This window comes from Psittacula echo (assembly GCF_963264785.1).
Source record: "Psittacula echo genome assembly, chromosome: 17".
NCBI lineage: Eukaryota > Metazoa > Chordata > Aves > Psittaciformes > Psittacidae > Psittacula > Psittacula echo.
The window spans coordinates 8291148-8306446 of NC_137753.1; the positions used below are offsets into that span (position 1 = coordinate 8291148).

The following is a 15299-nucleotide window of genomic DNA, read 5'->3' on the forward strand; positions in this document are numbered from 1 at the left end:
AGTCGGGTTTACATTCCTGCGGAGCGCCCGCTCAGGCCGGGCGTGACATAGCCCTAAAACTTTACGAAGACTCTCTGGTGGGTGCCCCCCCCTTCCCCCACCCCCTCACCCCCCGTTATTCCATATATTTTTCATTTTGGACCCCCTTTTGGAGCAAAGATTTCTCCCTTGTTTTGCAGCCGCGGGCTGGAAGAGAAGCACTTCGGCTCCGAGGAGACGCATCCCCGCATCCCCCCCCGTCCCGGCTCTCTCTGCTCTCCCGGGGCTCAGGGGTACCCCCCCTTTTCCCTCTCCCCTCCCCGGTTTGAACCGGACCCTCTCCGCCGCCCCGATCCCCCCCCCCACACCATGGCAGCTCTGCCCGGGACGGTGCCTCGGATGATGCGCCCGGCTCCAGGGCAAAACTACCCTCGGACGGGCTTCCCGCTGGAAGGTAGGTCCGGGAAAGAGCCTCCCTGAACTGCTCCTTCCCCAGCACCTCGGGGGGACCAGGGAGAAAGGGGGGGGTCCCGGCCTCAGCATCCAACTTCTCCCCAATATTCAGCTCCTTCCCGCTGTAAATGCTCCGTCCCTGCGAAATTATCGGGATTTGCTTTATTTCCCCCCACCCACCCTATTTATATAGGAGTTTCAGGCATCGGGCAGATTTAGGGGCCAAGTTCTCACGGGTTAGTTTTTCCTTTTCTTTTTTCTTCTTCTTTTTCCCTTCCTTTCCCCCCTTATTTTTTCTTTCCTTCTTTTTTCCCCTCTCTTTCCTCCTTTTTCCCTTTCAACCCGCAGATGTCCCAACGCTTCCACCATCCCGCAAAGATTGGGAAAACCAACCAAACTGGTCGTGTTCCACTTTTCCAAGGGGAAAATAAGGGCGGAAAAACCCACTCTTAAATTATATCGTAGCCACTGTCTCTCCTTGGCCGGGGCTGGCGAGGGGACGGGGGGGGACTTTGTAGCTGTCACCTCGCCAAGTGTCATCCCAATCTCGCAGCGCATCCACTTCCTCATCGTTTGCTTTCCTTTATTATTTTCCCTGCGTTATGGGTTATTATTTCTAGGCATACGCCGGGAATTACACATATCTAAAAAAAGGGCAAAATCCAAGCGGGACCCTTCTCCTCGCATTTATTAAACAGGGAAATTTCCTCCTGACCGTGATCAAGTGGCGAAACTCAAACCTGGGCAAAACCACGCAGGCTGCAAAACACACAAGCTGAGGGGATTTGGTGAAGTGCTTTTCTGTAGCAAATGAAGTAAAACAGACGGCAAGGGAAAGGATCAAAGGATTACAACAATATTTGCACAACATGACTGGGAATAATGAAAAGAGAGAGCGGCCGGCGGTTTTAGTACCTCTTGAATGTAAAATTGGCCACTCGAGTGTTATCTGTCGATAATGATATATCCAGGGAGTGCTGGCCGAGTGACTTGGAATTAGTGGTGCATGATTCTTGTTAAATCGCGAGGCAATTTCTGGAATCGACTTTTCTTTGTATAAAGAACAGTCTTTCGCCCCCTCCAGCCTTCTCGCAAATTACCCAGCTGAGTTCGCTCCCCCTTTTTTTCCCTATGTTTTCCTTCTTCTTTTTTTCCCCTCCCTTATTTTCCAGCCTGTGAAATCGTCTTAATCTGCAAGATCTCCATTGCGAGATATTAAATACATTGGGGAGAGGGATTAAGGAGCCGCCGCTCCGGATGGGGATGCGCTGGACAAGGTGTCGGGGAGCCGCGCTTGTACCACGCTTGTTCCGCCTTAACCAAACTCCCCCCCTAAAACCACGGGAAAAATCAAAAGGGAGAAAAGCCCCTCGAGGGTGTTTCCAGAGGTTATTTCCCAAAAGTTTGTTTGGAAGCAGCTGCAATTCGGAGCAGAAAGTGGGGTGGGTTTTGGGGGGGAATGGGAAGTTTCTTTAGGGGGTTGCTATGCGGGTTTCAATCGTTCCTTATTTCAAACGTTAAAGCGTTTAAATCAGAGATGTGGAATGACAGGAATTATATAGAGAGGGAGACACGGGCACAGCGGCGTGATGGGCTACGGGCTGGTTTAATTTCCCCTCTATCAACGGGAAAAGTCCTTCCCCATGATAAATGCGGAGGCCAGGGGATGGGCGAGAGGTTTCTCCCTTCTTTGCAAGCTTCAACCACCACGAGAGAAGCTGAAGGTGCGGGGAGGGATGTGCCCCATTTTGCTGGACTTTCCCCTCTTCTAACTTTTTCCCTCCCAATTGTTGGGATGGTTTTCCCCCCCGCTTTTGCTCTCCAGTTTCCACCCCGCTGGGCCAGGGCCGGGTGAACCAGCTCGGAGGAGTGTTCATCAACGGCCGACCGCTGCCCAACCACATCCGTCATAAAATCGTGGAGATGGCCCATCACGGGATCCGGCCCTGCGTGATCTCCCGGCAGCTGCGGGTCTCCCACGGCTGCGTCTCCAAAATCCTCTGTAGGTACCAGGAGACGGGCTCCATCCGTCCCGGAGCCATCGGAGGCAGCAAGCCCAGGGTGAGTGTAATGCTGGGGCCGAGCTGAACCGCTCGCCTTAGGTTACAATGAAGATTTCTTCAGGGGGATAGAAGTTTTTCAGGTGGATAGGCGGGGAAAAGAGGGAGGAGAGGAAAGGGCTTTAATAAAGCTGCAGTTTGCAGGCTCCGATGGGTAGAAACCGGTGCCGAGTTGAAGGCTATGAATAATTTAAAGTGATTCCCTATCCCCCTCCATGTGCAACAAGTGGTGTGAGTTCAAGCATTTGTTTCGGCCCCGGGGTTGTGGGCAGGAGGAGAGCTGATGTTTTAGGGAATAATAAATCGCTGGGTGTACATGAAGCATGCCCTGCACTCCATCCCTGCCTCCTTCTCCCATAAGGCTCAGGATAAACCCATCCTGGCTGGTCTCTGTGCTCCCCAGGGACTCTACTTTTAGGGTGCCAACATTTGGCCTTTTCCCCGCCTTCTTTCCCTCCTTTCCCCCATTCAAATCCTTATTTTCAGCCCCCCGAACTAGCAGCCAGGGTAAAGAGGGTTGAACCGAGCTGAACAGCTTTTCTTTTCAATTAAAAGCGCTTTTTCTCTCCCCTTTCCCTCTCTCTGCACATGCGGGCACGCACCGGTGTCCCTTGATCACAAAAGCAGGTTGCAACTCCTGACGTGGAGAAGAAAATCGAGGAATACAAACGGGAAAACCCCGGGATGTTTAGCTGGGAGATCCGAGACAGGCTCCTGAAGGACGGGCACTGCGACCGGAGCACTGTGCCCTCAGGTGAGAAGGCAGCTTGGCAAGAAGGACAGCCCGATTCCCATAGGAAGATGGAGGAAATTGAGGATTGCCACCACAAAATGTTTCCAGGGGCTATAAACATCTTCTCGGCCTTTGCTTTGATAGAGGAGAGGGGAAAATAAATCACCTTAAGCAAAGCCACAGCAGCAAATAAACATCAGGGGGGTTGTGCCCCTGCCACGCTGCGGTCTGCTGGGAAAACAAACACAAACACAGCGGTTTTCCCAACTTATCCCAACTGCCATGAAAGCAGGGAGGGATGTCCCGGTGCAGAGGGAGCCTGCCTGGATGCAGCCCCCAAATCCAGGGTTACAAGGACCCCGGTTGTCCTGTTGGGATCTGCTTGCTCAGTAGGGGTTGCAGAGCAGCATCTCCATCAGCCAGGGATCCCCATCGCCCACGGAAAGTGACCTTGTATCCCAATATCTGGCCTGCAGGGATGTGCTTGGGGTCTGATGAGCTCTTTAGGTCCCTTCTGTGAGCTCACCTCTATTTTTTGGGGGGGTGAGCCTTCTCTGTAGGGCACATCTCCCCCAAAGCAGGACAGGGCCCAGGTCTGACCCCAGCTTTCAGGGTCCTGTTTGGGGCTGGGGTGGAAGCTGGGTATTGGGGGCCTTTTCCCTGTCACAAGGTAGGTTGTAGTCCAGGGGGTGCGTGCCTCAGGGTATTGCACTGGCTGTGATGCTCTGGGGGGTGTCATGCACAAGTAGGTGCTGCTCAGGCTGGGTGTCTCAGGAGGACAGTGATGAGTGCATCCAACTTTGGGTGTCCACTTTAGCAGCTCGGTGACCTCAGGAGTGTTTCAGAGGGCACAGAAGACCAGGCATGTGTGTACCCCTGGGAAAAGGGGGTGCGGATGCCCTTCGTGTGTGCACAAGGCCTCCTGCCCAAGCCCTGCAGTCCCAGCTTGGGTTTTCCCAGCCGGCTCCCACCTCACCTTCCCAGGCAGCTTATACTTGCCTTTTTGTCTTTGACTGTCTGAGGTTTAGTGAGTTCGATTAGCCGTGTGCTACGCATCAAATTCGGGAAGAAAGAGGAAGAGGAGGACTGCGACAAGAAGGAGGAAGACGGGGAAAAGAAGGCCAAGCACAGCATAGACGGCATCCTGGGCGACAAAGGTAAAGGCGGCCGCGAGTGTCCCAGGGCTTGGCTTGGAGGGGACATTGAGGAGAGGGGACATGTCCCCCCTTATCAAAAGCAAGACGGGATGATGGCTTCAGAGCCTCTTCTATTTGTCCTCTCTGCAAGCGGAGTCGAGGGTGCGACGTAGGGCCCTGGAGGGGATCGTGGTACCCAGCTCCTCGGGCTGCGGATGCTTCCCCAGGAGGAAGAGTTGTCGGTGGTTTGCTCTGGATTAATTATATATAAGAAGGGAAAGGAGATGGCTGGGGGGGGGTGGGAGCCATCTCTGATTCCTAAATGAATTTGTTAAACAGATTTCTCTCCTGCTCTCTAAGTGGTCCCCTGAAACTCCAACTGACAGTTGACCGATTTGGCCAATCAATATCAATTAGAGGAGCCGGGATCGGTGCTGCCGCAGAGCCGCCGGCGCTGGGAAAGCGCGGAGGGGACATGGGGAGTCCTCGGATAGGGGGGAACCGGGGGTCTGAACCCCTAAATCCAATCAGGGGCAATAAATGTGGCGTTCCTGATGAAAGGCATGAGGCCAGGCTGGTGTGATGGGAAATCTCGCTGTTGTCACCTCCCATGTTTGGCACTTACCTTGTGGGAGGAAAAACGAAACTCTTTAAAGGCTGTAAATGTGAGGGATGAGGCGCGGCAACGTGGCACTTGTCATTTGTTTTTTTGGCGAGCTCGGTGGGGGTGATGACTCCCCTTCGCCCCCCAAAAAAGAGGGAAAGGTGTTGGGTTTAGGGAGCATCACTGAGGTTTACCGATGAGGGAAGTTTGAAGCAGCGGGAGAGAGGAGCTTGAGTATCGGTTTAAGCAGAAAATGATTTCCTTGTGTCGCAGAGCTCACCGCTTTTTTGGGGGGGGAAACAGCAATAATCCAAGTCTTGGGGATGAGCTTCAGGAAATTGGGGTTGGCTGCTTTCCTCCCAAATTGATGGTAAAATAGCGATGGCAGTCGGAGTTCCGTATTTTCCACATCCCCAATCCGGGTGTGGGAAGCAGCCGGGGAATTGCTTCCAAAGTTTCTCCCTAGCCACAAAGTTTTCCCTATTTTGGGACAATGCGAATGAGTGGGGAAATATCGGGAGGGCACAAAATAAAGCTTCTCCATGTTACCATCAAACGTTCCTGAGAGTTTTAAATGAAGGTGCACAAAAGGGGTTTATTTAAGGATCCGATCCCCCTTTTTTTTCCAACCTTGAAGATGAACTTCACTTACAAAGACCTTCAAGTCTATTGAAGCTTTATAAGTAAAAGATTCCTGACCACAAAAGCAAACAGTAGAAGAAGAGAAAAAGGGGGGGGGAAGGGGAGGGGGAAAAGGGGGAAAACCCTGGGCTGCCTTAAAACGGGAGTAAAGGGATGGGGGAGGGAGGGCTTGTCTATTCTCATTCAAAATTCGGCAAGGAGGAGAAAAAGTTTGGACAAAGGGCCGAGGAAGGGAAGAAAGGGAGATAAATTATTCAAAACTCCCTGCTGTTAGATAGTTTTGTAATATTATAGGACCGTCTGTTGGAAAAAGGGAGCCGTTGGACGCTGCAAAATGTTGCTTGTGATTTGGAAACAGGCGATACTCATTTGCAAATCGGGGCTATTGTGTCCGCTAAAAGCCCCCCCCATCACTTCGGGGTCACTTTATATAGGGAGAGGGAGGGATTTTGGGGTTCGAGATGAATTTTATTCGAGACTCATCACTTGAAAAAAAATACCATTTTTAAGATCATTGATTTGCTTTCTTGTCCGTGCGCGTTTTGCCCATCACCACCCCCAAAAATCAAACGCGGAGGAATGGAGCTGGGAGCTTTTGATTCCCTAAGACCAGGCAGAAGTGCGTGTCAATAAGCAAAACGAAACGCTCTCTTCTTCCTTCATGGGTAATATCGCGGACAAATAAATCACGGTCCCCCAGTTCTGTGTGAAACCAGCTCGGTTTGAATCCACGGCAAATTCCTGATGCCGGAGCCCGCGGAGCGCCGCGGTACCTCCGCAGCCGCGCTCCCCTCGCGGCCCTTCCGATAAACCCCGCTTTATCCCTAATATTTTCAGTCCTGTTTTCCCTCCTTTGCCATCGCGTCCTGACTCTTCTTATGGGAAATTTACCCCAAAACAGTTCCGGTTTGGGGTCACGGGGGGTGGGAGCATCAACCGCGGCAGCGGGATGGAGCCGGCGGCGGCCGAACGCTGACGCGATCTCAGCAAGATCCAACGCGATTAAAAACTAACCCTTAGAAACAGATAATAATGAAAACTAAACTCGAATTTACCGCCGTCAATGTGTGTTTTCACGTCCGGAAAAGTTGCAATGGCCCCCGATTAGGCGAATGGGTGATTTAACTTGTCAAACAGGGGCGGTGAATGTAGGCTCGGGTTTGACTTTTATTTTTGGCTCGAAAAGAATCATATTCTTTAGAGATGTGGGTCCCTCCCCATCCATTTTCCTTGGGAAAATAAAAACACAACCGCGCTCCTGCCACTTGTTCTCCAGCTCCGCTTTTCCTGCGCGGCTTTGGGTTGGGTTTGCAGGGGAGTTAAACGCATTTGTATTATTCTCGTATATGGGGGGTGAGGGGGGAAACTTTGTTTTGGCCTTTTTCCTCTTGACAAACGCCTTTGCTCCATTTGCGGGTTCTCCTTGCGGGGAGCCGGAGGAAGACAGCCCTAAATGCTCTCTCTTTTTAAGTGTTAAAGAAAGCTTCCACCCTGCGCCTGTTTCTTTCTATCGTCTGCTTGGCATTTAATAATGTTAAGACTTATTAGAGCTGGTAATGAAAACTGTGGCTGTTGAATAGGGAGCTGTGTTGGAGAAGGGTGTAATAGCTCCAAGGCATGCTAAGAAATGTATTTATCCCCAATCAGTACTCACTCTCTGAGTTCCCAGCACAAACGTTAAGTTGAAGGGTTTTAAGGCAGATTAAATTGAGCCTTTATTTCTTTGCACTTTCATCTTTAAACGGCTCACTCCAGCTCGCCCTGGGCATATATTCATGAGGCTTCACTTTATTTTTTTTCCCTTATTTTATTATTTATTTATTTTTTTCCCCTATATCCTTGTTAAAACCGAGTTATTATTATTTGGGGCTGTTGTTATTTATTATGACTGGTGGGGTTTATTAGGGAGGGTCACGCGTGGGTGATGCGCTGCTCTTCCGTGCTGCTCGATGGGAATGGAGGAGAAAAAGGGGGGAATTTGGGCACTTCCAAATCTCACGGGGTGCTGGGGAAGGTGCTCAGCCTTCAGTGCGGGAGGAGCAAGGAGGGGGCTCATCCTGGCGGGGTATTAATTGCAACCATACGCGGTTGAAAGGGGGGAGCTGGGGTTATGCGGGAGGAGAGGGAAGCTCAGAAGTGTGCCGTGTCCTCCCCCCAGATGTGTCACCCCACGGTCACGCGTGGGGCAGCCTGTCTTGGTCCCCCTGTACCGCGGCGGGATGCGGGGTACGATGCCCGCGGAGGATGCTGAGGGTTCCGGCGGTGCTCGCAGGGTGCGGGGGGGGGCCCGTTGGGTGATACCTGGGCTGAATTCAGGGAGTTTTCATTCATTTCCTTCTCCATTTCGCCAAACTCCGCTTTCCGACGCCGAGTTGTTTCCACCGATCGTTGCTTCGTTCCCCATTCCCGGGATGGGGAAACCCGAGTGGGAAAACCGGGAGGGGGGTTTTTTATTGAGGATGGGAATGGCGTCCAAGTGTGAACAACAACTTGAAGGGAGCGATATTTGGACATTTGGAGGTGATAATTTAATTTAGTAGCGGTCATTGATACTTATTGGGGGGGGGAGTGGAAACAGAAGGAGGCTGGACTGGCTTTACAAGGTCCTACAAATTGAATTAGGGGGGAAAGGGAGAAAGTGGGGAACATCCTCCCCCGGAAAGGCGTTTTGCTTCCCAAGCTGGGATGGGGGGAGATGTGGAGTCAATTTATCAGCAAACAATCTGCATTGATTTAAAACCAACAAGCGCTGTCTCTGTAAATGTATGTTTAGAAGGGATCTGGGGGGGGCGGGCGGGGGGGGAAAGAGACACTTCATCAAATCAAGGGATTACGAAAGGTTGGCAATCTAATCAAACAGAGCCCAGGCGGGATTTGTGAGTGTTGCGAGTGGGATCAGCTCTAATAATGGGGGGCAGGAAAGAGATAGGGTAGTGTCAAGCAATTCATTGGCTTTAGGCTGAGTTATTCTGTGCATATTTCAGGGAGAAGAGGGAAAAGGAGGGGAAAAAAAGGGAAAAAAAGAGGCAGGGAGAGACAGAAGGAAGGGGGGTGGATGTGAGCACACACGGAGCTTACATGGCACAAAAAAAGCTGAGACAAATGAGGTACAACAATAAACACAGATAACAATTACAAAGGCAAACAGTGGCTTTTGGGAACAAGTAGCTGCAGAACCTGGTCTACATAAACAAAGTAGGCAAATGTTTGCAAGATAAACTCCTTCCTAAATCAAGTGTGACGGGAAGGAGAGAAGAGAGGAGGAGAGATAAGGTTGGAAGGGGGAATAAACGAGTATAATCTAATACAAGACGTTTTAAAAAACAAACTTGAGACAAGGATGCGGGGAGAGAGGTTCAATTATACAGTAGGGAGTGAAATAATATAAGGGAGATGTTTGTGATCCAGGGTTTGTTTGAGGTTTTTTTTCTTTTCCTACATCATTCCCCCTCTTTGCTTTGGGGGAGAAGAATCGGTTCAATCATAGACCGAGGAATACGAAAGCGGAATGCTGGTATCGGAAGCGCTGGCTGGCAAGTGGGGTGCCCGGGGTTCAGCTCGGATGGGAAAGGAAATACGTTCGAGACGTTATAATCTCTAATTTGAAGGTGGACGGTAGATTACATTGCCCTGGGAGGGGTAGGAAGCAGATATTTGGCGATGCTGGAGAGATGGATGCAGTGATAGGGGCGCAGAGGAAAGAAGCCGTAAAGGTCTAGTTCTAATCCGAGGTTTCGCCCGTAATTGGGTAGGAGAGAGAAGGCAGAGATTGAATTAAGCGGCAGGAAAGGCTGTGAGGGGAACGTGTGATCCAGGTGTGCGCGGGGGTTATTCGGAAACAAACAGATCCCCCCTCCCCCCCCCCCAAAGTACTCCTCTCTTAACCCCCAAATAATGTAAAGAAATAGTTTAAGGCTGTGTTGGGGCTTATTCTCTTTTATAAAGCCATGTATATATGGCTCTCTCCAAATGAGAATTGTATATAAGAGGGGAGAGACGTGTCTGCAGTGTGGTTAAAGGAATTAGATATTTACCAGTTTGAAATAAGCCTGGTTATAAAAAAGAAGGGGGAGAGAGAGAGAGAGACACTGAAAAGATGAGACGGGAGAACACTTCAAACGAATTCATCATCTGGAGTGGTGAAGGGGAGATTTAGAGACAGTATTGGGAAGTTATTTAGATATTAATAACATATTTTCCTGAGGCGTCAGGAGTGCCTCCATACGCACTTTTTTCTCGCAGCTATTTGGCTGGGTGAAATATGGGAGACCCAAATGTTGGGAAGAGATAACACAATCAGCCTAGCCCTGGTCCTGTGACTGCATCATAGCATTAAACCCGGATTAACCTCCCCTTTCTCCCCCTCCCCCTCTCCCAGTTCCTTAGCCCCCCATCCCAAAGCCCCCCCCCCCCCCCCCCCCCATTCCAAGAAGCTTTCCAAATTTTTCAGGGGAATTTACATGGCAGGATTTTAAAGCACATATAACACTGGCCTTAAAGCTGTAAGGTTCTTACTCGAGCATTAGGGTAAAGCGGGGGGGGGGGAGGGGGAAGAAGTATCTTTCTAAAAATTACGTTTGCTACAAAAGAAATAAGCAAATAAGGGACCCTCTTAAGACCTGAGCTTTGCAAATATTATATATTTATAGAGCCTATAAAAAAGGAGAAGAAAAAGCCCATTTCACTGCCACATTACTTCTCGTCACCAGCGGGTTTTGCCTTTTAAAATGGTTATTATTTAACCGGAACTTCAATCTGATTTAGGCTCTGCTGGGGTTTTACTGGGGGAGAGAAGATGCGGGGGGCGGGGGGTCCCAGGCAGGGAAGCAGCGGATGGGGATGGGAAGAAGGAGCCCCGCGTTGCCGGGTGGGAGCTGCTCCTGCCCCCCGGGCACCGCTTTCACCTCCCTAGCGCTGAAGATGCAGATGGAGCATCCGGAGCCCTCGGGGTCTGGATTTCGGGGGGCTCCTTGTCCCCATCTCCTCTATCAACCGAGGAAAAATAGGAATTAAGGGGTTGGAAAGCGCAGGTGCAGCTCACGGAGGGAGGAGAGGTTGGGATGAGGACACGGCTTTGCGGCGTTCCCGGGGGTGGGAGGTTTGCTGCATCCCTCCCCACTCCCGGCATCTCCCCATCTTCCAAAAAAACCTCCTCTTTCCTAGCTCATCCCCACCCGGGGCTGGTACCCACTGGGGAGGGCTCGCACTTGGCATCATCTTGCCACAAAAGAAATTAGATGTCAGCTAATGCCTGTTTATAAAGACATTTGTCATGTGGAGTTGGGAGAGAAGTGGGGAAGAGCTGAGGGGGGGGAGAATGGAGCTGTTCTCAAGGCAGAATATGAAGATGCAAGTGATGATGATATTTTGGGGGCACGGTGTGGGACTGACCCTTGCACTTGAGCGGACCTCAGGGCTGTCGGAAGGGAGAACGGGGGATTACAACTCCTTGGAGGGGGATTGCGACTCCTTGGAGGGGCTGGGAAAGCGAGAAGGAGGGGAGAAAAAAAGGGGAGAGAGAAAGAAAAAGTAGGTGAGGAAAAGTAGAGGCAGCTTGAGGAAATTGAGAAGCTTATAGTCTTTGATCCTTGGATGCTTTTCCTTATCAGAAACATTTGTGGTGACACCGGTACAAAGGAAGTTCATCATATTACAGACTTCTAGGGCTGCTTGCAGGAATCACTGTCTATTAATTAGCAGGCGCTCTGTCTTGTGGGACATACCAGATCTGAGGCTACACATTACTTGCTTGGATGGCTCTGGGTCCTGTGATGAATTGTTGTGAAGGGCCGGTGCTGTTTATAGGCTCTGCAGGGACAGCCGAGGCAGGGGGGAGGCGGGGAGGACCCTCGCTTCATTCATGAAATATATCTATATCTATCAATCTATAGCCGGAGATGGGGGGGGGGGGGGGAGGGGGGAAGGGGTTTTTCATTCATGAAGACTGCAGCTGAGGACACATTTTAGCTCATCCATTTTGTGCATGGCTGCGGGTCCCGGCCTGGTTGCGCTGTTCGAGAGTTCCCAGAGGGGTTTGCGCTTGAAACGAGGGGAAATAGAGTCAAAAAAGAAGGAAAAATGACCAGCCAAGTCTTCCTAACGAGAGGGCGAATGAGGCGAGGAGGTCGCGCTGGAAGAGGAGGGTTTCCCTTCCCTCAGCATCCCGCGGGATGCTCCCCTCTCACCTCCACCTGCCAATGTGGAAAAGGGGGAAGAAGTCTTTTTTGGGAAGAAAAAAGCTGGGGTTCAAAGGGGGAATTGCCTTTCCTATGGCTGGTGCCCCCCTCCCCGGCTGCCCTGTCCCGTTGGAGGTGGGCTGGGGGGCACGGGAGGGCACGGAGGACGCTCTGCACTCCATGGAGGATACTCGCACCCCATGGAGGATGCTCTGCACCCCGAGAAGGATGCTCGCACCCCGGGGCGGGGGGAGCTCAGAGGAGTCAGGGGAAGCACGAACTATTTTTACACCCGCTGTCCCCTTCAGGGTGACTGTCCTTGCCCTGGGCTCGCTCCTTCTCTTTGGAAGAGGGAGGAAAAACCCTTCTTGGTTTTCACTCGGCTCTTGCTGGTTGTTTTTAGGTGGGTTTTTTTGGTTGTTGCTAAAATTGGAAGGCAGCACTCTGCCTGACCCTGGGGAGGGGGCGAGGGCAGGGCCGCGGCGAGACCCCCCCCCGGAGGGCTGCGGGCAGGAGAAGGGGGGGACACCCCGCAGCCTTCAGTGCTGCCTTTGTCCGGAGACCCTAAAGCCCGCGGATCAAAGTGACCTGGTGGCATCTTTAAAAGAGGGCAAGGAGGACGGGGGGGGGAGGAAGTTAGGAAACTGCCCAAATCCAAGGGAAGGAAGAGGGGAAGGCCGAAAAAGTGTTATTTTCCTATTTCTCAAGGGAAGGGGGAAAATCTGCCCCTGCTCCGCTGCCATTTCCCTCGGTGTCCAGATCTGGACTGGAGGAGAATGTCCGGAGCGACAGCAAGCCTCTAATATGTATATATGTGTGTGTATATATACACACAGTACATATACAATTTTTCTTTCGTTCCCATTATAGGGACGAAATTGATTTGCATTCTTATTGGGAATTAAAGGCGAGCGAGGAAAGTTGACTCGACAGGATTGCTGCTTTCGAGCAACTCCCCTTCAAGTCGAGTTATAAATACCCGGGTGCTTTTCGCCTTCCTTAAAGTTCGAAGGGGCTTTAAATTGCCCGTGAAACTTCCCACTGTTAAACAGCTCCGTAAAGACGATGATGGGTTCTTTTTCCTTGTAAGAATCAGCCCAAGCAGAGCCTCGCCTTGCTTTATATGCTTTAATAAACATCCACCGGCTGCTTTATTTTGAATTTTTAAATGTATAACCGTCTTTAAAAGGAGAGGGTGAAGGTACAAAGGACACTGCGATGTCAAGGGATATTCAGGGGACAGTCATGTTTAAATTCGCTACAACTGTCTCAGGGATATTTGATTGCTCAGGAAAAAAAAGAGAAAGAAACATTGACATGAATAGGAATGGGGGCTGGGGGGGACGGGATTAATAGGCCCAGCCTTTGTATGGGGGAAATTATCCAGGAGAGGGCACAGAGCCGGAGCTGGGGATTTTAAAGGAGTATATGTATATATAAACACATATATACCCACATAGACCTGCGCCTTTAGCAAAAAGCTTGCATTTTCCAGTGGGATTCGCTCTTTTCCTGTTCAGTAACTTAATGATTTTGAAATTCATCCCCCACTTCTCAGGAAGATGCCTATCTGATGCTAAATAGCAGCAAATTGAGCTTTTGAAGCCTCTTCTTTTGGTGGTTGTTTTTTGAGAATGGGAATATTCGGGTTGTACCTTGTTGCTCTTGTTTCTTTTTTCCTGGAGTTTTCCCCTTAATCTCCTTCCAGCCACAAACTTCCATGTGCGTGCGGCTGAATGTGCTCGCAGCGGGTAAACTGCGATTTCCATTCCTGAAAGTCCAGCAAAAGGAGGGGGAAAGTTTTCCTCTTTTTTTTTTTTTTTTTTTTGGGGGGGGGGGGAAACAAATGGGCTTTATTTTTAAACAAACAAAATAACACAGTTCTTGCTACCCTCTCTTTATTGGAGAGGGGGGTGTCAAGAGGGAAAGACGCTACAACCCCAGATTAAGACGCATCTGAAGGACGAGGGGAACCAGGATGATTAAATCCAAGTGATGTTTAGGGGGGAAATTAGATATATAAAGCCAAAATTTCCGTGCTCCTCAAGGGAAAATGCTAAGGGGTTAATAGTGCAGAGATGGACAATCTTCCCTGTTCTGCTTGGCAAGAGCAAATCTCCGTCAAGGAGCAAAATAAGGTGGTGGTTGTGATCCATGGCTGAGGAATCAACTAACTCCAGCGCGGAGCAGAAAGCTGGGTGGGTTGAGAGTTCACTTGCAAAGAGTCAAGTGTCCCCCGCGGAGCAAAAACTACCCCCGGCAGCAGGAAAACCTGAATAGTGGCAGGATTTTTCCGCTTGCGAGGCAGGGAAGGGGAAAAGCGGAGCCGAACCTCCCGCTCCCCGCCCGGCTGCTGTGATTTGCGAGTTTTCGCTCGGATTTTAAACTTTACCCAGGCTGAATTTGATCTTTTTTGATTCTTTTGCCACCCCCTTCTCGTTTTCCCCCTCCTTTTCTGCCGGTATTTTTTTGCCTTGCTCTGTTTTCTCCCCTTAACCTCCCTTTTTTTTCCCCTCTTCTTCCCCCTCCCCTTTTTTTTTTGTCCGCCTTTCATTTGAAGCGAGGCTTTACAGCTTGCTACACTTTCTAAGTGCATCAATAGCCACTTTAGAAATACAAACAACTTTTAAAGATAAAATAACCAAACCAGAATGGGACTTTCAATGGGGGAATAGTTGTTGTCCTTTACCATGGAGTGTGCAGCCGCCTCTGCCTAATCCAGCTTTCATTTTCACCGACAAATGCCAAGAATCTATATCTGTCTCCCAACCCCTCGGGAGCTTGATTACACGACAAAAGGCTGCCATTATCCGCAGGAGAAAACAGGGAGGGGACAAGGGGGCTCGGGCCTCTGAGGATGAGGGCATCTCCAAACTATTGACTTAGTGGATGAAGTCAAGAGCAAACACGCTGAGATCTAAAAGGGGGGAAGCCGCTGGGAGGGGGGGAGATGCTCAGGGAAGGAGTGGAGGGAAAGCAGCAACAGCAAGTCCTTGAAAGTAGCGCGGAAGGGGAAGGAGAGAGTTTTGGGGGGGATTAATCCAGTTGTGGAAAGGTTTTGCTCCCCCCTCGACACAAGAGCAGGTTGATCGGGGAAAGCTCCCATTCCGACCCCGTTGGTCCCACACCCGCCCTTGTCTTCCCTCGTGGTGAGATTTAATTCCTTTTTAAAGCTCTTCTCCACCATTCCCATGGGGAATTGAGGTCTTTCCTTTCGCTGAGAGAGGAAAAAAAGGAGGTAACCCCAAGTCCTGCTTCTGGGGGGTAGGAATGGAGGGTGCCGGGTCCCCAAGCAGCCCAAGCAGCCGAACTGCGCATCCTTCCCGGGTTAGCTGTACCCCGATATCCTGTCCCCCCCGAATCTGGGGGGCATGAGGAAACCCCTCCCGCTCCCCTCGGAAGCGGCGGCTGAAGTCTGCTTTTCTTCCCAAACTGGGAATAAACTGGGTCAAGTTCTCGGCTGCGCGTTTGGCCGAGGAGCCGCGTTGATCCCCGGGCTCGGCCCCGCGGAAGAGC

At 50.8% G+C, this 15299-nt stretch overlaps 1 protein-coding gene across 3 annotated transcripts in view; it reads left to right on the forward strand.

Annotated features, from left to right (window-relative positions):
• Positions 1–348: 348 nt before the first annotated feature.
• Positions 349–15299, forward strand: part of PAX7 (paired box 7) — a gene marked incomplete at both ends in the record, with an annotated part of 98935 nt that continues 83984 nt past the window's right edge. For 2 of the 3 annotated variants that reach the window (XM_080631348.1, XM_080631350.1), the window contains 4 exons: positions 349–433; positions 2258–2493; positions 3117–3246; positions 4254–4382. In XM_080631348.1, the coding sequence (XP_080487474.1) occupies positions 349–433; positions 2258–2493; positions 3117–3246; positions 4254–4382 (580 nt within the window). Of the gene's footprint in view, positions 434–2257; positions 2494–3116; positions 3247–4247; positions 4383–15299 lie in introns of all 3 variants that reach the window. The other variant, XM_080631349.1, reaches the window with a different exon arrangement.